This window comes from Pristiophorus japonicus, chromosome 14 (assembly GCF_044704955.1).
Source record: "Pristiophorus japonicus isolate sPriJap1 chromosome 14, sPriJap1.hap1, whole genome shotgun sequence".
Lineage (NCBI taxonomy): Eukaryota > Metazoa > Chordata > Chondrichthyes > Pristiophoridae > Pristiophorus > Pristiophorus japonicus.
The window spans coordinates 147483283-147509140 of NC_091990.1; the positions used below are offsets into that span (position 1 = coordinate 147483283).

General features: G+C 43.4%; 1 protein-coding gene across 2 annotated transcripts in view; it reads left to right on the plus strand.

Moving 5' to 3' along the window:
- The window catches only part of lrp4 (low density lipoprotein receptor-related protein 4), a 451660-nt gene that overhangs the window by 412608 nt on the left and 13194 nt on the right, over nt 1–25858 (plus strand). Inside the window, exons 34-38 of one of the 2 annotated variants that reach the window (XM_070899679.1) lie at nt 5437–5566; nt 8642–8712; nt 11376–11463; nt 13159–13300; nt 19107–19172. In XM_070899679.1, the coding sequence (XP_070755780.1) occupies nt 5437–5566; nt 8642–8712; nt 11376–11463; nt 13159–13300; nt 19107–19148 (473 nt within the window). In that variant the 3' untranslated portion in view covers nt 19149–19172. The remainder of the gene's footprint in view (nt 1–5436; nt 5567–8641; nt 8713–11375; nt 11464–13158; nt 13301–19106; nt 19173–25858) is intronic. The other variant, XM_070899678.1, reaches the window with a different exon arrangement.

Consider the following 25858-nt stretch of genomic DNA (forward strand, 5'->3'; position numbering starts at 1 on the left):
TCCCATTCTTACTAAACTGAGAACGTACACAAAGAAACTGATTCCCGTAATTGGCAGTGCTACCGTAAAGGTCTCCTACAAAGGAGCGGTGCACAAGTTACCACTCTGGGTGGTACCGGGCAATGGCCCCACGCTGTTTGGCAAGAGCTGGCTGGGAAAGATACGCTGGAGCTGGGATGACGCCCAAGCGCTTTCGTCCGTCGACGACACCTCATGTGCCCAGGTCCTAAGCAAGTTCCCCTCGCTGCTCGAACCAGGCATCGGGAAGTTCCATGGAGCAAAAGTACAAATCCATTTGATTCCGGGGGCGCAACTCATCCATCACAAGGTGAGAGCGGTACCTTACACGATGAGAGGGTGGAGATCGATTTGGACAGGCGGCAACGAGCGGGCATCATTTCGCCGATCGAATTCAATGAGTGGGCCAGTCAGATCATTCCAGTCCTTAAGGGAGACAGCACTGTCATAATCTGTGGTGATTACAAAGTAACTATCAATCGTTTCTCACTGCAGGATCAATACCTGCTACCAAAGGCAGATGATCTATTTGCGACGCTGGCGGGAGGGAAAACGTTCACGAAGCTGGACGATCTTGGCTACATGACGCAGGAGCCGAGGAATCATCAAAAGGCCTCACCTGCATCAACACGCACAAAGGTCTCTTCATTTACAACAGATGCCCATTTGGGATTCGATCGGCCTCGGCGATATTCCAGAGGAACATGGAATGCTTGCTGGAGTCGGTCCCGCGCACCGTGATCTTCCAGGACGACATCTTGGTTACAGGTCGGCACACCGTTTAGCACCTGCAGAACGTGGAGGAGGTTGTTAGCCGGTTTAATCGTGTGGGACTCAGGCTAAAACGCTCAAAGTGCATTTTCCTGACACCTGAAGTGGAGTTCCTGGGGAGAAGAATCGCGGCGGATGGTATCAGGCCCACCAATAGAAGATGGAGGCAATCAAGAACGCACCAAGACCACAGAACATGACGGAGCTGCGGTCGTTTCTAGGACTCCTGAAATATTTTGGTAACATCGTAACGGATCTTAGCACATTGTTAGAATCCTGCACTCTTTACTGCGTAAAGGAGATGAATGGGTATGGGGTAAAAGCCAAGAAAGTGCCTTTGAGAAAGCTAGGAAGCTGTTGTGTTCAAACAAATTGCTTGTGTTGTACGATCCATGTAAGCGTTTGGTACTAGCATGTGATGCGTCGTCTTATGGGGTTGGGTGTGTATTGCAACAAGCTAATGAATTTGGGAAATTGCAACTGGTTGTTTATGCATCCAGAAGTCTGTCTAAGGCCGAGAGGGCCTACAGTATGATTGAAAAAGAAGCTTTAGCGTGTGTTTACGGGGTAAAGAAAATGCATCAATATCTGTTCGGGATCAAATCGAATTGGAAACTGACCATAAGCCGCTTATATCCCTCTTTTCTGAAAGTAAGGGGATAAATACGAATGCATCGGCCCGCATCCAGAGATGGGCGCTCACGTTGTCCGCATACAACTACGCCATCCGCCACAGGCCAGGCACAGAAAACTGTGCCGATGCTCTCAGTAAGCTGCCATTGCCCACCACAGGGGTGGAACTGGCACAGCCCGCAGGTTTAGTTATGGTAATGGAAGCATTCAAGAGTGAGCAATCACCTGTTACCGCCCGACAGATTAGAACTTGGATGAGCCAGGATTCCTTACTGTCCTTAGTAAAAAACTGTGTGTTCCACGGGAGCTGGTCTAGTGTCCCGTTAAGAGATGCAGGAAGAAATAAAGCCGTACCAGTGGCGCAAAGATGAAATGTCTATGCAGGCAGACTGCCTCCTATGGGGTAATCGGGTAGTGGTGCCAAAAAAGGGCAGGGACACTTTCATCAGTAATCTCCACAGCACCCACCCAGGTATCATAATGATGAAAGCGATAGCCAGATCCCACATGTGGTGGCCCGGTATCAGTGCAGATTTAGAGTCCTGCGTGCACAAATGTAATACATGTTCCCAGTTAAGCAATGCACCCAGGTAGACGCCACTAAGTTTATGGTCCTGGCCCTCAAAACCGTGGTCCAGGGTCCATGTCGACTATGCAGGCCCATTGTTGGGAAAAATGTTTTTAGTAGTTGTAGATGCGTAATCCAAATGGATTGAACGTGTGATAATGTCAGCAAGCATGCCCGCTGCCACCATTGAAACCCTACGGGGCCATGTTTGCCACGCACGATTTGCCGATGTCCTTGTAAGTGACAATGGGCCGTGCTTTACCCGTGCCGAGTTCAAGGAGTTCATGACCCGCAATGGGATCAAACATGTCACGTCTGCCCCGTTTAAGCCAGCGTCCAACGGTCAGGCAGTGTGAGCAGTTCAAACAATCAAGCAGAGCTTGAAAAGGGTAACTGAAGGCTCACTGCAGACTCGCTTATCCCGAGTCCTGCTTAGTTACCGCACAAGACCCCAGTTGCTCACTGCTCATGAGGAGGGCACTTAAAACAAGGTTCTCATTAGTCCACCCTGATCTACACAAACAGGTAGAGAGCAGGCGGCTTCAACAGAATACATATCATCATCGTGCAAATGTGTCATGCGAAATTGAGATAACCGATCCCGTATTTGTGTTGAACTATGGACAAGGTCCCAAGTGGTTTGCTGGCACTGTTTTTGCCAAGGAGGGGAGTAGGGTGTTTGTGGTCAAACTCTCAAATGGACTCACCTGCAGGAAACACTTGGACCAAACCAAACTCAGATTTACGGACTATCCAGAACAACCCACAATGGACCCCACCTTTTCCGACCCTCCAACACACACAAGTGGCAATCGACCCAGCAGTTGACCACGAAGCAGAACCCATCACCCACAGCAGCCCAGCAAGACTCACCACCCCCAGCAGCCCAGCAAGGCCAGCTCCACAGCAGCCCACCGAAGGCCCAACAAACGACTCACCAACACCAGCATTTGCACTGAGACGATCAACCAGCGAAAGGAAGGCCCCAGATCAACTCACATTGTAAATAGTTACACTATTGACTTTAGGGGGGAGTGTTGTTATGTATGTAAACCTGTAAATACCATGTCTAACCACCAGAGGGCTTATCCCCTGGAGTCCCAAGGGGTCCCACAATCCCTTGGGAGCACCTGTATATAAGGAGGACTCACAGGCTGGAGAGGCACTCTGAGATCTGTAATAAAGGACTACGGTCACACCTTACTTTGAGCTTGCAGTATCTGGTCTGACTCTTTATTCAAGACATAACGGGGGGGGCTACCATTATGTCTCACCATTTACAGCAACTCACTAAGCCACTTCCAAAGGTGCACACAAATCTGTCCAAGAACACAAAGTGTTGAAAATAAAGATTTCAATGTTTGACACTACATTAACACAAACTTTACATGAACATTGCATAAAACACCCAAGTACCTACCCTTTTGTATTAATAGTTGGTATGATTGCACGAGGGTGAGGATGAGTGTGAAGGGTGGCTAGTGAGATGGGGATGTGATAATGTAGATAGAGAGAGGGATGGGTGGAGGTGCAAAATAACTTGGTGTGAGTAAGGATGTGCAGAAGTAGGGTAGGAAAGGCAGAGTGATGGGGATGTGATGAGTGGCACAGCAGGATGAGGTTGAGTATGGCTTTGTACTAATATTTTGTGTTCTAATGAGATAATTGGAATGTTTGCGGCACTACAGCCAGGTTCTCCTGACCACATCCCTGCTTATGCCCTCCTCTGCAATGTGCAACCAGGCTGCATTGGTCCCCTGGGAACATCTCTCCCACCCATTGGAAGGGAAGAGGACCCCCCCTGCGTGCTGTCATTGGAGAGCCTGGGTGCATCCCTATGCCTTTGTGCAACCATTGCCAATGTTTGCAGCACCTCAATGCTGTCGAACACTGACAGCACAACTGTCAAAATCAATGTGGACATGGTCCCTTTAAGGAAACTGACTGATGACATGTCATCAAACTATGTCACCAGTTCTGCTTCCCCTAATTGGCCGGCAAACACTCTGGTCGGGCTTAACAAGCCCCATCAGGGTATATTTATTTCTGGCAGCGGGATGGAGCCAGCAGTGGGATCGGGTCCCGCCGAGGTCAGCAAAATCACAGCCACTATGTTGTGTCGCACAATTATCCTGATTTTGTGCAGATATTGCACCATTTTGTGTACTTTACTGTATCATAGGACAGTTAATGCTCGAAGAGTCTTCATTATTGTCCACGTATTGCTGTTGGGGTTTTTCTGACCACAGTTGGAAGGAGCTTAAATGATATTTCAAAATATATTTTTTCCTCAGTTTGTATGAATTTGATCTCCATGGTGGTCTCGGGAGATGCTCTATCCCTATTATTACATGGTCATGGCGGGGATAAATGTTTAATTAGTTTCTTTTGCCTGGAAATCTGCAAACTACATACAATCCAGTTTTCTCTCTTGGAAGCATAGTTTACATCCATTCCCTACCGGTCTATAATTAGGCTATTCCATTAAACCTTATCTCTTTTTAGAATTTCCAAATACTACTGTGCCTGTTTCTGACAGCTGACCAGTTCCTTCCTGCTGATGGAGTGGAGGACAGCGTCCTTCAGGGGCTGATTTGTTTCTTTATCCCTTCATAGAATCATAGAATGCTACAGCATAGCAATAGATAATTCGGCCCATCAAGTCTGTGACGGTGTTCTTCACATAAGCCACCTAGTCTATTCCCACTCTCCCATTCACTCTCTAGACCCTTTAATGTTCTTCTTTACACTCCCTTTAGAAAAATGCTAGAGTTTGTGTGCAGGGAACGAGTGCCTTTCCCTCTAATTTTCTCCCTCTTCTGAAAAGAATCTCTTCTCTATTTGGCACTGTAATATATTTGCTTCGTGGGTTCTTTGTTTAAGAATTCATTGCAACACATTGCTATTAAGAACTAAATACAGAGAATGCTGGAAGTCTCAGCGGGTCAGGCAGCATCTGTGGAGAGGAAAACAGAGTTAATGTTCCGGGTCAATGACCCTTAGTCAAAACTATTAAGAACTAGTTGATTTATTAACAACGGTTTAACAATCACACTACACGTTACCAGTTCATCCACTAAGCTCACAGCTGCATACCTCATTGTGGTTGACCTAGATCCAACTGACTGGAGTGTTATTGAGTCTTGTGAACATCACGTGACTGGCTAAGCCACTCAGTGCAACAGCTTTACAACTATTTTAAAGTAGAACATTAAATCAAATGCCCCCTTTTGGCAAGGGCACTCACAACATACTCACAGGTGCATACATTACAGGCACCTCCTCAGATCAGGAACTCATTATGTAGGAAACACTGGGGCTGAGTAAATGTCCTAAAACTCTGACATGACATTATTTACAGACCTTATAGATGGGAAAAAGTGGTATAACGCTGTTTAAACACAAAGGTGAATTCATTTGTAATTCATAATTATAATTCTTTGCAGTTCCCGGATATGTGCCTCCATTTCCAGAAACCACCAGCTCCAATAAGAAAGCTGACGCCAGTGGGCCACACAAAACCTCAGACTCTTTCCCTGCAAAGCCCACGGCTTCTGTTGAGAATACAAGTGAGAAGTAAGTGTGCAAATTTTTTGTAACTTTTTTTATGTTCGTTCATGGGATGTGGGTGCCGCTGGCAAAGCCAGCATTTATTGCCCTTGAGAAGATGGTGGTGAGCCACCTTCTTGAACCACTGCAGTCCATGTGGTGAAGGTAGTCCCCCAGTGCTGTTAGGGAGGGAGTTCCAGGATTTTGACCCAGCGATGATGAAGGAACAGCGATATACTCCCAAGTCAGGGGGGTGTGTAACTTGGAGGGGAACGTGGAGGTGGTGGTGTTCCCATGCGCCTGCTGCCCTTGTCCTTCTAGGTGGTGGCCTAGATTGTAGTCTTTGTTATATACTCCCTCCAGCTAGACCCAGGATGGTTTTGATTTTATTCCAGTTAAACCTGAGGCAGATTTTGAAGGCTACCAAGATCACGGGTCTGCTAGAATTGTCTACACTCCGGGCATTTATCTTGTTATTTGCAAACCAGATTGCAGCAGAAACAGTAAACACTCTTGTCTTCTAATTAACAGTCCAAATGGATCAATAAATGAATATTTTCACTCTTTGTTACTGCAAAGGAAGCCTTTTTTGTGTTTTTTTAGCCTGCAGAAGAAAATAATAGGTTGTTTGTGTAGATACAAAGTGAGATTTTCTCAATACGAAATGGCAACATTTTGAAATAAATCCCAACAAATTCCATTCTGACATGAGAGTGAATTACATTGTCAAAACAGAAAGTTGTGGATTAATTTATGTTGATTTTTAACTTAACTATTCACATTAATATAACAGTGGGAAAACTCACTCCAGTTTTTGTATTGTGATCTTTTCATTGGCATTATTAGAGAAATTCTGGAAACTGTGCAAAAAGACCAAAAATGTTATTTTCTGTTTATGCTTTTGATGTTGGAGGGCTAGAAGTCAATGGACAGTATCTCTGATGTATGCGTCATATCACAAATCCTGTTGCTTCCTATGGATTTCATGTTATTATCACTGCTAAAGGTGATCTTGCGACCAACACAAATGGTGATCTTACTTGCTGTTGGACAGAAATTGTGTTTGTCAGTGCAGTGTAGTGTGCACTACCAGCTGAGAATGTACATTATCATTTATACATATCCATCCAGTGTACCACCATTAGTGGAGTTTCCGAGCAGCAGAGAGGAACAGAGTGCACCAGTAATTCAGGGCTCCTTCCTCAGTGGGGACAATAATTTTTCAGCAATATTGTTGAAAACACCACAGATCCCATCTGAATCCCAGGCCCGATAATAGCATTTGTTTTATGCCACACCAAAAATTGAAATCATAGTGCAAACAGCAATAAATAATAGTGACACTGAGCTGACACTCCTGCAGTAGCAGAAAGTATAAGAGTGCCGATGGTACAATATGATTGCAGACGCTCTCTTACTAGCAGTATACAAAAAACCTCTTCTGCCCTCGAGAGGGAATGGGAATTAAATTATTTTATATTTTCATCTGAAATTACTTTTGAGCCCCACACATTAACACTGTTTACACCTGTACAACATGTATCACAATATTGCTTAATGTGTTTTTAATCATTTTCTTTGGGATGAGGAACCTAGGACTTTATAGAGAGATGTCATTGTAATTAGATCTTCCAAATTTCATGCCATAATTTAATGTTAAGTCTGCTGTGCATGCTCCCGGGGGTTCACAAGTAAAGGCTACCTCTCTGTGAGCACTACAGACCAGTATGATCCCAGGTTTCATTTCTTTTCTGCTGTAAGCTGATCTCACTTGAACCAGCAACAGTGACCATACAATCGGTCATCATTCTTCTGGATTAGGGAAGGAAAATTCAGCCAAGGCTCCAGCTCCAGATTGCTGTGTGCCTTTTTAGAAGTGCGAGTATGTGAACAAACCCAGGTTGGTTGTGACATCTTCAACAGACTGATAGCTTGCTGATACTTGAGTTCAAGACTCAAACTTGGAGATACCAGGGGGTGATAGCTGGTTGTGGAACCGTATCAAGTAGGTGGGGTTCAACACCTTTAAGTGAGATGAAGGAAGAGAATTGAAGAGACAAAAAATGGAGTGATTTGTAAACAAGGATGAGAATTTTGAAATCGAGGTGTTGTTTAACCGGGAGCCAATGTAAGTCAGAAAGCACAGGGGTGATGGGTGATCGTGACTTGGTGTGAGTTAGGACTGCTGAATTTTGGATGACCTCAAGCTTATGTAGTGTAGAATGTGGGAGGCCGGCCAAGAGTGAGTTAGAAGTAGTCAAGTCTAGAGGTAACAAAGGCATGATGAGGGTTTCAGCAGCAGAAGAGCTGAGGCAGGGGCGGAGATGGGCAATGTTACGGAGGTGGAAAAAGATGGTTTTAGTTATGCCGCGGATATATGGCTGGAAACTCATTTCAGGGTCAAATATGACTCCTAGGTTGCAAACAGTCTTGTTCACCTTTTCTCTTGCTAAGGAGAAAGTCGGCATTGTTCCGCCAGTTGGAGTGGGAAGCGGCTTTACTCAGTTTCATTCAGCTGGATAAATTGCCATTGAACCGGCTCCACCTTCCCCCCCCTCCCACCGCCCCCCCTTTGACCGAGAGAGAAAGGTTCAAAGCTGCCGAGCTGGAGAGTGAAAACATCACTTTGATTGACAGCGGAAAACAGAGCAGGGCTGAAATTCTGGAAAATGGAGCGGGGCTGAAATGTTGGGAACAGAGAGCAGGGTTGAAATATCGAGAACAGGGAGCGGGGCAAGCAGAAACACCATCAAAATTTCTAGATTAATGCGCAGAACACTTCTGCGCAGCTTCCGGTCATTGAAATCAGCTTCCAGTTCATTGACAGGAGACCCTCCATTTTACTACCGCAGTAATTGTAAGTCACATATTGCATCATTGCTAATATACTGAAATGTCACTATAATATTTGAAAAACACGTGTAACAATCATCACTGGATTATTGCACTTGATCACCCATTAAAGAATTCTCATTATGCACTGTTGGTACAACGTTGGTATGTATTTTTAGTATTTAATTTGCCAGCGGTTAGTTTAGTGACTATTCCACAGAATCATTGCAGTTTCATGTATGATGCTAAATACGATGTTTTTGTCTCTAGCTGTTCTCAGAAAGCTGCAAATCAAGGTCTCTGTGACCAGGACGAAAACCAGGTCTTGCCTGCGGTAAATGGTACGTTCCCTGCTCACTGAAATGAGGCTAAAAAGATCTTCTGTGTTAGACAGTGTTCGTCCCCATTTAACTTTTTTAATTCCATTCTTGGGATGTTGTTATCATTAGTGAGGCCAGGATTTATTGCCCATCCCTAGTTGCCCTTAAGAAGGTGGTGGTGAGCTGCCTTCTTGAACCGCTGCAGTCCGTGTGGTGAAGGTACTCCCACAGAGCTGTTGGGGGGGGGGGGAGTTCCAGGATTTTGACCCAGTGACGAAGGAACGGCGATAGATGTCCAAATCAGGTTGGTGTGTACCTTGGAGGGGAACTTGGAGATCGTGGTGCTCCCATGAATCTGCTGCCCTTACCCTTCTAGGTGATGGAAGTTGTGGGTTTGTGAGGTGCTGCCGAAGAAGCTGTGGCGAGTTGCTTCAATGCATCTTGTAGATAGTACAGTGTTTAGATATGCATCCATGGTGGAGGGAGTGGGTGTTTAAGGTGGTGGATGAGTTGCTGATCAAGTGACTGCTTTGTCCTGGAGTATTTAAGCCCATATCATTTGAAATTCACATTACCGATTTTTAATAAATCCCATAAAAGCTGGCATAGAATTTTAGTTCACTGTGTTCAAGGCGTTCTGTTAAAATTTCTATCCTTTATTGGCAGCATTACTATTAGTCCTTCAGCCTGATTTGTTACTGGTTGACAAAATGACAATGGGCTCCAAAACAACTTAAAGCAGTCAATGGAACTGAATATCAGACGCTGTGTATAACGGGCAGCTGATGCAACACTGCCAGCTTTGCTCCACCGCCTGAGACGAATTTCTCGCCCCTTGTCTCTTAACCTAGATTTAAGGTGCTGTGTAACAGCAAGTTTGTTCATTCTAATCTCAGCCAGACCACTAGGTGGAGCACTTTACCACTGGCAATTGAATGAATTTCCTTGGGAGAAATAATGAATAATTGTGTCAATTTTGCTGCAATTGCACTGCATTGATTCATTTTGGCATAAAAATGTAACCTCTTTTTGATGCATCTCACTCCTAATAAAATCACATAAATCCCACTCCTTCCCTGCTATTAGCAGCTCTGCTTTTGTATCAGTGTGATTTCGAGAGCAATGTTATGGGAGTGCTCCGATTTATAGTGCCCTGTTTGCCCTCCACTCAGATCGGGGACTGGTCGAGCTTTGCAGGGACATACTTAAATACAGCCCCATGCTGTGTGCTCGGGCTGATGAAATTGTAAATGTTAGAAGAGAGCTGATTGCCCCGACTGCTCTTTTCCAATGTAAGAAAGTAAAAGGCAGACGACTTTTCTACATTGTAAACTTTCACTTTAAAGTTTAAAAAGCTGTCTGTGCGCCAGCTGAAGTTCTCACAGCAATGCCAAACTCACACTGGTTCATCTGCAGTTGTACACATTTTGCATCATTTCGATACAGAAACTGCCTTAAGGATGTGCAAAATAACTGCTATACTTGTGCTGCTTTAACTCGCTGACTTCATTGAAATCGTGGAGAACTGTTGTGATTACGGTGGAATAAAATGGGAAATAATCAAATCAAAATTCTGAAGGAATGTTTTTTGTGTTAAGATTATTCCCCCCTGTCTTTTGTTTGAGCGGAGGGGATTAGCGGTGATATTTGCTGTTCAGCTGCCCCAGATGATTGTGAGCAGGGTGTAATGTATGTACAGGTGAACATACTCACAGTGCATACATTACACTGGGAATCAACCTGACCCCAGTTTTCTGCCAAAGCCTTTCTCAAGGTGCATAAAAGGAGCTTGGGGTATCTATCTTCTAACCTTTTTGCCTTGATGAAGAAAAGCATCTTGACTCTCCGATAGTCAAAAACAACCAATGGTCAAAAACAACCTACGTGGAGAATTATGGCTGCAAGCCCAGGTCTAACCAATTCATAACATACTATGTTGGTATTGATGCAGCAACCTGCTATGCTGCTAGATTACCTTTCTAAAGGGTGATTAATGTATTCACCACATTATTTCACCACAGAAGTTCCCACTCCCTTAAAGTCATCAGATAGTGCCATCTCTGCAGTTATATAGATTGGATTAAAGAACAATGCATTTCAATAAATATTTTGCACTTAAAGGAAATAATGGCAAATATCTGTACATATGTTTACATAGAAACAATGTCCGACTTGCCCTATGTAATGTCCAGCTGAGTCTCTGTATATGTTTACATTGTACAAAGTGTGATTGTTCCATGAATGGACTACATAAGATTACATAGGATATACAACCCAGAAACAGGCCATTCGGCCCAACCAGTTCATGCCGGCATCAGTGCTCCACTCGAGCCTCCTCCCGCCTTTCCTCATCTAACCCTCTATTCCCTTCTCTATTGTAAAACAAGGATGTGCAGAATAACTGCAATACTTGTGCTGCTTTAACTCACTGACTTCAATGAAAACATGGAGAACTGTTGTGATAACAGTGGAAAAATGGGAAATAAATCAAAATTGTGATAGAATGGATGTTAGTGAAGAATAAGCATGTTAGGTTTGGTTCAGATTTTTAATTCAGGTCATTCTCAGTTATCTCCAGATGAGCTAGATTTTGTGTATTATTCTGTAACTAAAATATTACATTCTAGTTAGGATTTGACATTGTATTTAATTTGTATAATTGATTGGTCTTATTACTGCTGCAGTTGAAGGACTACACATAAGTTACATCGTTGGAGCAGTCTTGACAATATTGGCAATCCTGATTCTCATAGCTGCCGTCATTATATATAGGTATTGTATTTGTATGTTATTTTTTGAAACATCTTAATATGCCAACCATTCTAAGTTGCTTTTAATTTCTTGTAATTTTGGATACATTTTGCAAGTAATATTTGCTATGGGTTACGCAAAGCACAAGCTCAGTGCCTCCCCCTTTCATCCCCAGTGGCTTAATAGGTAACTATATGCTCTGGTGTAGACCAGGGAGAAGCTAGATTTGATCCGCTTCTATTTACTCAGTTAACTGACATGGGCCATACTGGCAAGACTAGATATATTGCCCATCCTGATATTGGTAATGGTGGGCCACCTTCTTGAACCACTATAGACATAGTGGCGATAGTGTAGCCTGCGTACTGAGTAAATATTGTTCATATTGTTCAACACCGGTGCCTTTTGTGATTGGATAGTGACTGCACAGAAGGGATATTTGCATTCTTACTATAGTCATGTGATGATTGTGGTTAATGCAATGTTTTACATGAAAGGGCCCCATGTGGCAAAGATGATATAAGATACAAACCTGCAACATAAGTTAAACATAAACAAAATGCTGTGTTTCATATGTAGAAGGAAGCAAAAGCAAAAAAGAGTGTTTTGACTCGTTACTCACAGTTACTCTCCCTAGGAAACTACTGGATTGTTGTAAAAACCCATCTGGTTCACTAATGTCCATTAGGAGAGGAAATCTGTCACCCTTACCTGGTCTGGCCTATATGTGACTCCAGATCCACAGTAATGTGGTTGACTCTCAACTGCCCTCTGAAATGGCTGAGCAAAACCACTCAGTTGCTCAAGGGCAAATAGGATGGGCAATAAATGCTGGGCGTGCCAGCGATGCCCACGTCCCAAAAAAAGAAACTTTTAATTACAAATAAATTAATAACATTTCCCAACTGCTTCCTCTTGTCCCAGTATATGATTTAAAACCATGATGTCCTTGGAACAGAGGTGAGGGAAACAGGCAGGAGGCTGCTTACAGATGCAAATTGGGGTCCTACCTCAGTTGTAGTACCCTGTTTACAATTTTCAGGTATAAATGATCGGAGCAGACACTGGCCATTTGTAGCAGGTGGCTCCAAAAAAGATCCAGAAATATTTTGGAAATTTTTGTGGGGCCAGGAAGAAACATCGAAACATAGAGAATAAGTGCAGGAGTAGGCCATTTGGCCCTTCGAGCCTGCACCGCCATTCAATGAGTTCATGGCTGAACATGCAACTTCAGTACTCCATTCCTGCTTTCTCGCCATACCCCTTGATCCCCCTAGTAGTAAGGACTACATCTAACTCCTTTTTGAATATATTTAGTGAATTGGCCTCAACAACTTTCTGTGGTAGAGAATTCCACAGGTTCACCACTCTCTGGGTGAAGAAGTTTCTCCTCATCTCGGTCCTAAATGGCTTATCCCTTATCCTTAGAACTGGGATCTGCCCGGAGTGCACACTGTAAAATTGAGCACATTCGACTTCTGATTTTCTGTCCATTAAAATGAACGGAAGGGTGATCACTGGCAAAGGTGTTAAATTTTCCACTATGTTCTCCCAGTATATGCCAGGAACACTAAAATGGAAACTCCGCCCCTATGCTTTTTTGCGGGCACCTTATCGAGGTTTTACATCAGCTTCCCGGAAATGCATGATTTCAGTTGTAAAGATGGAATCTTTTTCTGCACAGTGCACGTAACTTTCTTTTCTTCCCCTCTTCAGGCATAAAAAGTCGAAGTTTGATGATCCTGCCGTCAGCAATCTAACCTACAGCAACCCATCATACCGTACATCTACACAAGAAGTGAAAATTGAAACTGTGCAGAAACCAGCTATATATAATCAGCTTCGATATAAAAAAGAGGTAAACTGCACAAACATGAGTGTGGTTAGGATTCATATTTTATCAACAAGCTTTTTTGAAACAAAATTATTTAAACACACAGGCCAGTGTATAGTTCAGGACACCCAAGTTGAAACGAGCAAAGGGGAAACGAAATCAGGAAGGAGTGATTAGGTGGCACAAAATTTGGGCTTAAAAGTCTTGATGATTGTAGCAGAAAGAAGAAATTGAGAGAGATCTGTAGTTTCACATGAGTGCAATGACTCTTGCTTTCTACATAATGAGGATGCAAGAGAGGCGGAAGAACGTGTAGGATATATTTGCAGCTGAAGTGGAGCAAGATGGAAAACCATTGGAGCACTTTCCCGAGTGTATTGATACAATATATTGATACAATAAAGAGAGATGAGAACGATTGCAACAAACAGAAGTTGTAGACTAGAAGTAAGACGGGTATCACCACCGATATTAGGAGAGCCTCCTCAGGCACTGGCAGTAGAATTCCGCTTTGGAGAAAAGAATTGCTTGACATGAAAGAGCAAACCGAGCTTCCTGGAGTCAGCTTTAGCAATAGAGGAGATGTGCTTGTTCCATTTGAGGTCAGGGGGAGACAAAGAAGTCAAAATTGTGGATCGATAAAGCATTAACGTTGAAATGATCCAAGTAAAAAGGTGATAGTGGTTCGTTGGATTTACAAAAAACTTGATTAGATTGCACCTGTCTTTGAGGAATTGAAAAACCAAAACTTCATCGTTCCATTGAAGGGCATGGAGAAGATCAAAGTATAGTGATTCAGCAATTTCAAACAAAATGAGGTTGTGCATGCTGAGGCAATGTGACCTGAAGGAAGTTGAGGAATATTGAACAGAATTGCAAGTAAAATAGTTGGATAATGAGTAGTCAAAGTCGTTGATGGAAAAAGGAACACAGTGGAAGAGAGGACGTAACTCTGGGGAATCCCTGAATTAAGGGAAAAAGACAGAGGATGAGCTGTCCAATAAAGATGAAATTAGACAGCTGTGAAGACCATGTGACAGTAACTTGTTTAGAAGTATATACTGACAGACCCTCGCCAAGGCAATAACATATGGTTTACCAAATATTTAAGAGTAGAGGTCCTGAAGTTTGTCACATAGATAAGAAAATCGGCAGTGGAATGCGCACACCAAAAGCTATGCTCACAAAGTGATGGATAATTTAAAAAATTAGCAGCAACTTCCATTAATTAAATAAGGTGATAGTTGAAAGTGTGAAAAATGGCACAGGACAGGGGTAAGTTGTAAGATGTAAATATTGAGGATGCTGGTGTGGGAAAAGAATGACACCATCAGAACTAAAGTTGAAGTCCAGAGGGTAGATCTGTCAGAATGTTGTTCTTAATGATTGAACAGATTGGATACCCAAATCAATGAATTACCTTAAACCACATCATTGTTTGAGGGTTAAATCAGACACATATTGAAGGTGGAAGAAACTATTGAGTTGTATGGGACACATAATTCACAACAATGAGTGCATTATGCCAACTAGACCAAATGTAGTTGATGTATTTTAAGCTGTAGCATAGCAACGTTTGTTCCCTTTTGTAACACATATTCCCTGCCATGTTCTATAACTATGCCCAATTTGCAATGCAGATTAGTGTTCTTGTGGTGCTTTCATACCTGCCAACCTAAAAACGTTAGAAACATCTTAGCAACAGTTTCAAAACAGCTGATACAGCCTCCAAAAAACTTGGGAACTCTCCTGATTATAAGCCAATGACTTGTGAAAAGAAATAGTTAGTGTTTTTTTTAAACTTAAGTGGTAGCTATACCTTACATTGCTTCTCCAGCATTAGAAGAAAACAATGCACATATAAGGCTGAGAGAGAAAATGCAAATGCCGATGGCACAAAATGAGTGTTTTATTTCTAGGTGGGTCCAGGGCATACTTCCCCGGAAGATTTTGAATTTTTACATTGATAATGAGGCATTCTGATTAATTTTCAGCGCTTTAATACATCATAATTGTTAATCTAAAATAAATAGGAAAAACAATTTGATATTTGTCATTTCGATTTTCAAAAGTCGAACGAGATCATAAGTCTCTCCCACATCCAACCTCAACCCACCAACCCAGTTCATAGAGGCATTTTACCAGCTCCAGACCAGTTCCCAGAGACACTTTCTTTCTCCAGCCTTCCCAGTTCATCTGACACATTTCACCCAATTCCCCTTCAATTCACTTTGAGCACTCTTTACCCTCTCCAACCCAGTTCCGGCTAGTACTCTTCTTTATCCCCTGCTATTCAAGCTGGCATCCTTTTTCCCCTTGAGCTGCTTTAGATCAACTTGGTGCTCTTTCCCCTCCCCTTTAGCTCTTCTCTCTCCCCCCGATTTATGTTGGTTCTTTCCCTCCTTCCCTGAGTTAAAACTGGCACTCGCCTCTCTTCCCCCGGCCCCACACCCCTGCTGCAACCACCACCACCACTTAATACTGGCACACTCCTTTTCTACCCCCAAGAGTCAGCATCCTCAGCCCCTTCCCCTCAATGCAATGCTATTAGCTTCTGCCATCTTAGCTCTCCCTTTCATTTCCATCTTCCCTCCATTTCCATCCATTTCCCCCTTTCATTGCCATCCCCCTCCCACCCCATTCAGTGTCGCTTCTACCTGACTGCTCAGTGATTCTGGCCATTCTATATGCGTGAGTAGGAATTCCTGTTTTCATGAATTCCTATTTTCACTAGAATTCCTGTCTACCGTGATCAGGATTTCTTCCATTTGGAACAGCATGTTGGTAGGAGCAGTATTAAAGGGGAAAGTGGCCTTGTATGTGCTCCCAAATTGCTAACTGTTATGAAATGCTGATTGTTGACTTGTATGTGCTTCTTTCACAGAGTTGGGATAGTTCATAGCCTAGTATATTTGTGGTTTGATCCACTGGGCACGTTACGCTAACATAGTGAGCATTCGTGAATGCATTGGCCATTGTTCATGCTGGAAAGCTTTGTGCAGAGTAGAGAGTATAGTAAGCACAGACAGGACAGGGTTGACAGAATGGGCATAATGAATGAGAAACAAATGATTAGGACAACTAACAAAAAGGTATATTTTCCTCTGTTACCTAATGTTAGCAAAAAAAGTCGGCATGGCTTGTTGTTAAAATTGACATTTTTGTTAACGCTTGTGATTGGAGGAAAATATACCCAATGGAAGAGGAAAAAGGCAGAAAGCGGTGAGAAGGAGAAGTACGAGAAAACAATTGGAAGACAAAAGGAAGCAAGCGCAGTCTGAGAAAGGGAGGAGCAAAATTTGGACAGATGATTTCCTATTCTACGCTGATAACATGGCTCAAGGGCACCTCAGGCCAAGCCCTGGCCCCTGGCAGGACTCAGCACAAGCAAAAGGGATGGGGGCGGAGGGGGATTCAAATGCAGCTGCAGGTCTCTCCAGCACAGCTGCATTCCTTGGCCATCTGGTTGCTGCTCCGGAGCAGGCAGTCAGAGGCCCCAATGCCCGGAGATCTGTGGAGTAAGTAAAAAACAAATTTAGACTTATCTTGTGGACTTGCTGCTTGGTTTCCTCAGGCCTGTCTCATTTTCCTTGGTACAATATGCCTGTGCCCATTCTTTCCACTCCCTTCCCCAGGGCAACGTAAAGGTGGTGAAGAGCTGATGTAATAAGGTTCCGTTCCTGTTTGCTGACCTTTGCACCCTGGGAATGGCTGTTCCTTGGGGACAACGGTCAGGAAAATTGGCCCCTCCCCCTTTGATTACAGGAATAATTGTGATCACTAATAAGCTTACCCTTTTATCTTCAGGTGTTAAGACATACCATTGGCCACTGCTGTAAGCTTTGGGTCATTAAATCACACATATAGGGCCCAAGTTTCCACATGATTTGCGCCTGATTTTTAGGAGCAACTGGTGGAGAATGGACTATCTTAGAAATCGCAATTCTCCACATTTTTTTTTTCTGCAGTTCTAGTCAGTTAGAACAGTTTCACTTTGGAACAGAATTTTTTCTTCAAAAGGGGGCGTGTCCGGCCACTGACGCCTGATTTCAAAGTTTCCACAGTGAAAATGTACTCCAAACTAACTTAGAATGCAGCAAGTGAAGATTTTTGTAGAACTGAAAAAACCTTGTCTACACATTAAAAAATCAGGTGCAGGTTACAAATTAGGCGTCCGGAACGAGGTGGGGGGGGGGGGGGATCTTCCTACCTGTGTGAAAGTGCTTCAGCCAGGGAGAATGCTGCAGGAAGCCTCACAAGTTGAGGCAGCCGTTCGTTCGACGGCAAGGGGGGGGGAGGAAGCCGTTCCAGACAGCGGGCGAGGGAGGGAGGGAGTGCGGGCCCGACCGACCGACCGAACGCAGTGGGGGGGGAGGAAGCCGTTCCAGACAGCGGGGGGGGGAGGGAGGGAAGGAGTGCGGGCCCGACCGACCGACCGAATGCAGCGGGGGCGGGGAGGAAGCCGTTCCAGACGGTGGGGGAGGGAGGGAGTGCGGGCCCAACCGACCGAACGCAGTGGGGGGGGAGGAATCCATTCCAGACGGCGGGGGGGGGAGGGAGGGGGGGAGTGTGGGGCCGACCGACCGAACGCAGCGGGGGGGGGAGGAATCCGTTCCTGATGGCGGGGGGGGGGGAGGGAGTGCGGGCCCGACCGACCAACCGAACACAGCAGGGGGGGAGGAATCCGTTCCTGACGGCGGGCGGGGGGAGGGAGGGAAGGAGTGTGGGGCCGACCGACCGACCGAACGCAGCAGGGGGGGAGGAATCCGTTCCTGACGGCGGGCGGGGGGGGAAGGAGACAGTGAGAAGGCTGCAGGAAGCCTCACAAGTTGAGCAGCCATTCCCGACGGCAGGGCGGGGAGGCCGTCGGGAAACGGCTGCCTCAACTTCTGAGGCTTCCTGCAGCCTTCTCACTGCTGCAAGAAGCCTCAGTGCTGATCATGGAAGGGCAATGTGCTTTTATTAAAAAAATGTTCAAAAATTAAACAGCTACAAAGAACTACAAAAATGGTCGAGTGCCAATGTTTCCTTCACACTGCGCGTGCGCGAACGCTCCAACGCGCACGTGCAGGGTTGCCGGCAGGAAAAAACTAATTTAAATGGTACCCGCCCCCTCCCACTTACAAAATCAGCGCGAGTGGTAGGCTCCGCCCCCTGGGCGCCGCGCCAAGCAGACATGGAGCTGCAGGGCGCTCCAGAATCGCGTGTTTTTTTTCCGCCGCCGTTTTCGGCGCAAAAAACAGGCGCCCAGCTCAGAGGGGCGCCCGTTTTTTATCGTGTGGAAACTTGGGGCCATAGTGCTTAGCTCTAATCACTGACTATAAATATATTAATCTTTAAATGATTACTAACCATACATTTAATGTAGCCTGCACTATCCCTATCCACATCTTGCCCCTGTCTCTATCTTGTCTCTACTTCCCAATCCGATGCCCTGAAAAGCTTCTCTGTGTCAGGATGTCAGGGCATGCTGCAATGGAGAAGGGGCTATGTATGCAACACCTTTTTTATGACATTGGTCCACTCGCTCTGCCCTCTCCCTCAGAAAGCAGAGAATAAGGGATGCTACCGGTTTTTCAGGATAGCAGATCAAGGGGAGCAGGGACTTGAGGTTTGAGTGAGAAGTCAGGATGTAGGGAGGGTTAGTTATGACAGGTATGGGTAGAGACAATTTTACTCATGCTACAATATTGAACCTTTTGTATGAAAAAAAATGTCCTACATAGCAACATAGTGTATAATACAAAGCACCAAACTGCTTAGCAATACTAAATAGAAGATTCAAAATCACTGATCTGTTGTATTTTGGAATCTTTTTCCTTCACTGCAGCTCTCTGGTCCATCTGATTGTCTTTCACCTTTCATTTTCTGACTTCTACTTCAAACGTCACCTCAGGTACACGTCAGCATGCGTGTGACACGGGCACTCCACAACCCAGCAACTTCCATCCATTTGACATGGGCTGGCGTAATGCACTGTGGCATTTTGCAATTCTGGAAGGGGCAGATATATTTTCTGTAGTAATAGCAGTCTTTAAAAAAAAAAATACACTTATTTAACAGATCTGAAGAAACATTAACAATGGACAATACAGACTCGGTCCAGTGCTGCTGAGTAGAAGATTTTAAATTTCTCCAAATTTTGTATGGATCAGACCCTGAGATTAGCTCTGCCGTCAAATCTTACACATTTAGAAAGAAAAATGTTATGTAAAACTATGATTATACTTCCAATAATACACACATTATCTCTGTTTTGCTCATGACATAATATAACCCAGAAAATATTGGATAAAGTTTAAGATCAACAATATTTTAGAAATTTCAGATTTTCTTAACTCAACAGCACCCAATATTCTATCAGATCTGTTTTAGTTCAAGCTTTTTCAGCTTGCAAAATGCAAATGCTTCCATAACACAAACTATTTAAAGTTTGCGGCATTTAAAGTCTGCTTTTCATTCTTTTTATTAACATGATAATTCCCTGGCACAGCATGGAAACGTATCAAATTGTGCATGCAGTTTTATACTACTACTTTTCTTTCCTCCTAGGCTGCTCTAAATCATTTTCAGAACAGAATTATAATTATTTTACCAAATACTTTTCCGTTTATATATAAACGGGTGACATTAATAATTAATTTCTTCATTCACTCCCAGAAGTGATTATTTGACTTCCTTGATAATGCTATTTTGTTTTGTAAATAGAATGAGGTATATTTTCATCGTTATCCCCTCAGCCTTCAGCATTAGCTGAGTCAGCGCAGAAAGGACAATCTGTTAGGGAGGATCTGCGCCATTAAGCGAACCACCTGATTGCCCTTCCATTGAAATTAATGGAAATAAAATCCAGCGGGTTCTGTCAAGGGCATTGTGATTCTTCCCACCAATGTTTCTTGTCTGTGCTCCATCCAAGAGAAGATTAACACCCTGGCCGTAAAGATGAAAATCTATCCCAATATTTTGTCAAATTGCTCATTAGCTGGCCTTGTTCTACAACTAATTTAAATTTGGATTTAAGTGGCAAATTTAACATAACAGTATTTTTTAAACAAGTAACAATGTATGTGTTTTTGGTTACCTTTGATTTTACCGTACAACTTGAATACTCCGAAGCCTAATTTTATATGGTCTCGGGAATCTGAAGTGAGAATAGGTTGAAGAAGTTGGGCTTATTCTCAGTAGAAAAAGAAAACTTTCGGTAACTTAAAATAAATTCATAAAATGATGAGGACTCTAGGTTCAAACTGAAATGAAGGATAAAGGGCTGCGTAGTTAAGCTATCACAGAGTGAGCATGCATGAATGTATTGGCCATTGTTCCTGATGGAGTGCTTTGTGCAGAGGAGAGAGTACAGTGAGCAAATACTGGGTAGGAGTGACAGAATAAGCATAAGGGGATGAATTTTAATGGGGAAGGTGGTGATCGGGAAACCCGGGAGAATGGGTTTCCAGCAGGCCTTGCCGAATTTAATGGCAGGACCTGATTTGCATGGGAAGCCTCTGTTTCCTACCCACAGCATCATTATAATATTTAAATAGACCACCCACCTCCTTGCAGCAGATTAGCTGTCTGACCATCTCCCGCCTCCGTTAAGGGCGGGTTCAGGTCGGGATTCAGATTTTTAACACCTTAACTACCCCCATGCCACCAACCCACCCATTTGTTTAGGTTAATATTCCCTGCTAATGAATGAGAAAGAAAATATTTGGGTAACTAACAAAAAGGTATGTTTTCCTCTGTTGCCTAATATTAGCGAAAAAGTCAATATGACTTCTTGTTAAATTGACTTTATTGTTAACATTGGACCCAATGGAAGAGGAACAATGGAGAAGGAAAAGTATAAATCATGAGAAAGATAACAATTAGTGACATGGAAGCAAACACCGTCTGATATTAGACGTAAAGGTCAGGGACATTCAGGTCTCGCCCAAGAAGTGGCTTCTTAAAGGGAAACCGATATTTTTGATTGCTATAACAAAAGTTGCTGCAAAGGTTATTGCAAATATTGCTCCTGTCTGCTTGAGTTTTTGAAAGGGAAGAACAGAGGATGAAAGAAGAGAGGTGTGCTTACTATTGCAACTATGTTTAGAGACCCTGACACACCTATCTGGGAATGGCAGAGAATTGCCTTTACAAGCAGGGAGGCAATGACAGAATTGTGCCATCTGCTGAAATCCGAACTGCCGACAGCCCTCATCATAGGAGCAGGAGTTCCTCAAATATTTAAATATGTCCAGTTACTGCAGGTGTTGGCCAGAACTGGGAGCTGGCGAAATTATTGGATTCTGCTTTAATTCAAATTGGTTTGCTTGAGAGAGACTTTTGAATGAACATTTTCAAGAGGCAGTTAATATGTTCATACAGTTTACACTGCTTTTTACCAGCATTAAACTACAGCTGTAAATAATCTGCAGATGTAAAATTGCAGTTGCCACGTCTAAAGAAAAGCAAGTTCTATTTATGTTCTCGAGTGCGACAGAATTATAAGTTGGGGTAGACAGGGTTGGGAAGTAAATGATGGAATTGATTAAAGATAGAAGAAATAAAATATATTTGAGAAGCCACTTGCAGTTCACAAATTAAAAGAGACATGAAGGAGCCAGTCAGTTGGTTATTGAAAGCAGTAACTAGTAAGTTGCTGTAACAATGATCTCTTTCTTACTGCTGGGATACAAATAGAAGGGCAGAGCAACAACTATGAGCATCAGGTCTAAGATTAAATTAGAATGGAAGGATCCAGATCATTTCAATTGTCTTGAGTTTTACTACATTTACGTCAACATGAAGCATTGTTCCAGAAGGTGAAAAAAACGGCTCATTTATTGATAGCAGTACATGTGTCCAAATAACGGTATTCTCTTCAAGGCCTTACCCCTCTGATATAGTTAGTTAGTGTAAACAAGTTAACACATTTTTGGTACTGCTACAGATAGTCTGATAAGACATGCATTTGTTTGGTAACTGGAGGTTTCGCTGAGTAGATTGCTAATGTTGTAGGAACACAAGTTTTCATGTCAATATTTTTTTCACACTTCTGTAGCCATAAAACGTAGCCATAAAATGATCAGTTGCAAAGGCACCAAGCCTACTGTTAGTTGTGGTTGGTATTTTTTCAATATATAATTAACCAGAGTGGTTATAAAATAAGCTCTGTGCTTATATTTTCTCATGTCTAAGAAATCGGGTTTGATTTTTAAATTTCAATTAAAGGAATATTCCAGAAGAGAGCCTTGCAAATGAGGAAGAGTCCATAGAGTGCATAAGGGACGGGTTCCTTGAGCAGTATGTAACAGAACCAACCAGGGGGCAGGCTGTCTTGGATCTGGTCCTGTGTAATGAGACAGGATTAATAAACAATCTCCTAGTAAAGGATCTTCTTGGAATGAGTGATCATAGCATGATTGAATTTCAAATTCAGATGGAGGGTGAGAAAGTTGGATCTCAAACCAGCATACTAAGCTGAAATAAAGGAGATTATGATGGTATGAGGGCAGAATTGACTAATGTGGACTGATAAATAGGTTAAAGTGTAGGACGGTTGATGAACAGTGGCGTACATTTAAGAAGATATTTCACAACTCTCAAGAAAAATATATTCCAGTGAGGAGAAAAGGGTGTAAAAGAAAAGATAGCCATCCGTGGCTAACTAAAGAAATAAAGGACGGTATTCAATTAAAAACAAGGGCATACAAAGTGGCCAAAACTAGTGGGAGCGCAGAAGATTGGGAAGCCAGCAAAGAAAGACTAAAAAAATGATTAAGAAAGGGAAGATAAAAAGGAAAATAGTGGCTAAAGTAAATGTTGGTCCCTTAGAAGACGAGACTCAAGGGAATTAGAAACTCTGAACAAATATTTAGTATCAGTCTTTACGGTAGAGGACACTAACAATATCCCAACAGTGGATAGTCAAGGGGCTATAGGGGGGCAGGAACTTAACACAATCACAATCACTAAGGAGGTGGTACTCAGTAAGGCATTGGGACTAATGGCGGGTAAATCCCCGGGACCTGATGGCTTGCATCCTAGGGTCTTAGGAGAAGTAGCGGTAGGGATAGTGGATGCATTGGTTGTAATTTACCAAAATTCCCTGGATTCTGGGGAGGTCTCAGCAGATTGGAAACTACAAATGTAACGCCCCTATTTAAAAAAGGAGGCGGACAAAAAGCAGGAAACTATAGACCAGTTAGCTTAACACCTGTGGTTGGGAAAATGTTGGAGTCCATTATTAAAGAAGCAGTTGCAGGACGTTTGGAAAAGCATAATTCGGTCAGGCAGAGCCAGCATGGATTTATGAAGGGGAAATCATGTTTGACAAATTTGCTGGAATTCTTTGAGGATGTAACGAACAGGGTAGATAAAGGGGAACCAATGGATGCAGTGTATTTGGACTTGCAGAAGGCATTTGACAAGGTGCCACATAAAAATGTACAAGATAAAAATTTATGGGGTTGGATAGAGGATTGGCTAACTAACAGACAACAGAGAGTCAGGATAAATGGTTCATTGTCGGGTTGGCAATCAGTAACTAGTAGGGTGCCACAGGGATCAGTCCTGGGACCCCAACTATTTACAATCTATATTAACGACTTGGATGAAGGGACCGAGTGTAACGTAGCCAAGTTTGCTGACGATACAATGATGGGAGGAAAAGCAATGTGTGAGGAGGACACAAAAAAATCTGCAAAAGGACATAGACAGGCTAAGTGAGTGGGAAAAAATTTGGCAGATGGAGTATAATGTTGGAAAGTATAATGAGGTCATGCACTTTGACATAAAAAAAATCAAAGAGCAAGTTATTATTTAAATGGAGAAAAATTGCATAGTGTTGCAGTACAGCAGGTCCTGGGGCACAGAAGGTTAGTATGAAACACAAAAGGTTAGTATACAGGTACAGCAAGTGACCAGGAAGACCAATGGAATCTTGGCCTTTATTACAAAGGGGATGGAGTATAAAAGCAGGTAAGTCTTGCTACAGTTATACAGGGTATTGGTGAGGCCACACCTGGAATACTGCGTGCAGTTTTGGTTTCCATATTTACAAAAGGATATATTTGCTTTGGAGGCAGTTCAGAGAAGATTCACTCGGTTGATTCCGGAGATGAGGGGGTTGACTTATGAGGAAAGGTTGAGTAGGTTGGGCTTCTACTCACTGGAATTCAGAAGAATGAGAGGTGATCTTATCGAAACATATAAGATTATGAGGGGGCTTGACAAGGTGGATGCAGAGAGGATGTTTCTATGAATAGGGGAGACTAGAATTAGGGGACATAATCTTAGAATAAGGGGCCGCCCATTTAAAACTGAGATGAGGAGGAATTTCTTCTCTGAGGGTTGTAAATTTGTGGAATTCACTGCCTCAGAGAGCTGTGGAAGCCGGGACATTGAATAAATTTAAGACAGAGATAGACAATTTCTTAACCGATAAGGAATTAAGGGGTTATGGGGAGCGGGCAGGGAAGTGGACCTGAGTCCATGATCGAATCAGCCGTGATCGTATTAATTGGCGGAGCAGGCTCGAGGGGCCGGCCATATGGCCTACTCCTGCTCCTATTTCTTATGTTCTTATTACCCTTGAATATTGATCTGACAATTATACAATTGTACCAATTATTTTTTAAAGATGGTGTCTGGCATCCGAATAGTTTTAGAGGTTGTCATCTTTTCAGTGTTCCTGAAGCTAGATGGGAAAAAATTGCATTTCTGCAGCCTCTGACATGGTCAACCACACCATACTTCTCTAATACCTCTCTGCAGTTGTCCAGCTCAACGGGACTTTCTTCACTTGGTTCTACTCTTACCAATGCAATCTTAGCCAGAGCATCTTCAGCAATGGCTTCTCTTCCCAATCCCACATCGTTAGCTTGAGCCACCCAGAGATCTATCCTTGACCTCCCCCTCCCCCTCCCCCCCACCGCCCCCCGCCCTCCTCCTGTTCCTCCTCTCCTTGGTGACATTATCTTAGCACATGAAGTCAGGCTTTACATGTATGCTGTGGCACTCAGCTTTGTCTCTCCACCACCTAATTTGGCCCCTCCACTGCCTCTGTGTTGTGAGACTACTCATCTGATATACGGTGTCCCTGCCTCCATATTCTCGCTACTGATTCCAGACCCTTCCCCAGCCACAGTCTCAGGTTGAACCAGATTGTTTGCAGCCTCGATGCCCAGTTAACCCCAGACTGAATTTCCGACCCCACATCGTCTCCATAACAAAGATAGCCGACTTCCACATCTGTAATATTGTCTGCCTCCACCCCTGCCTCAGTCCATCTGCTGCTGAAACCCTCATCCATGCCTTGGTCTTTCGGATGAGATGTTAAACTGATTCCCCATCTGCTCTCTCAGGTGGACATAAAAGATCCCATGGCACTATTTCGAAGAAGTGCAGGGGAGTTATCCCTGGCGTCCTGGCCAATATTTATCCCTCAGTCAACATAACAAAAACAGATTATCTGATCATTATCACATTGCTGTTTGTGAGAGTTTGCTTGTGTGTAAATTGGCTGCCGCGTTTCCAACATTACAACAGTGATTACACTTCAAAAGTACTTCATTGTCTGTGAAGCGCTTTGAGATGTCC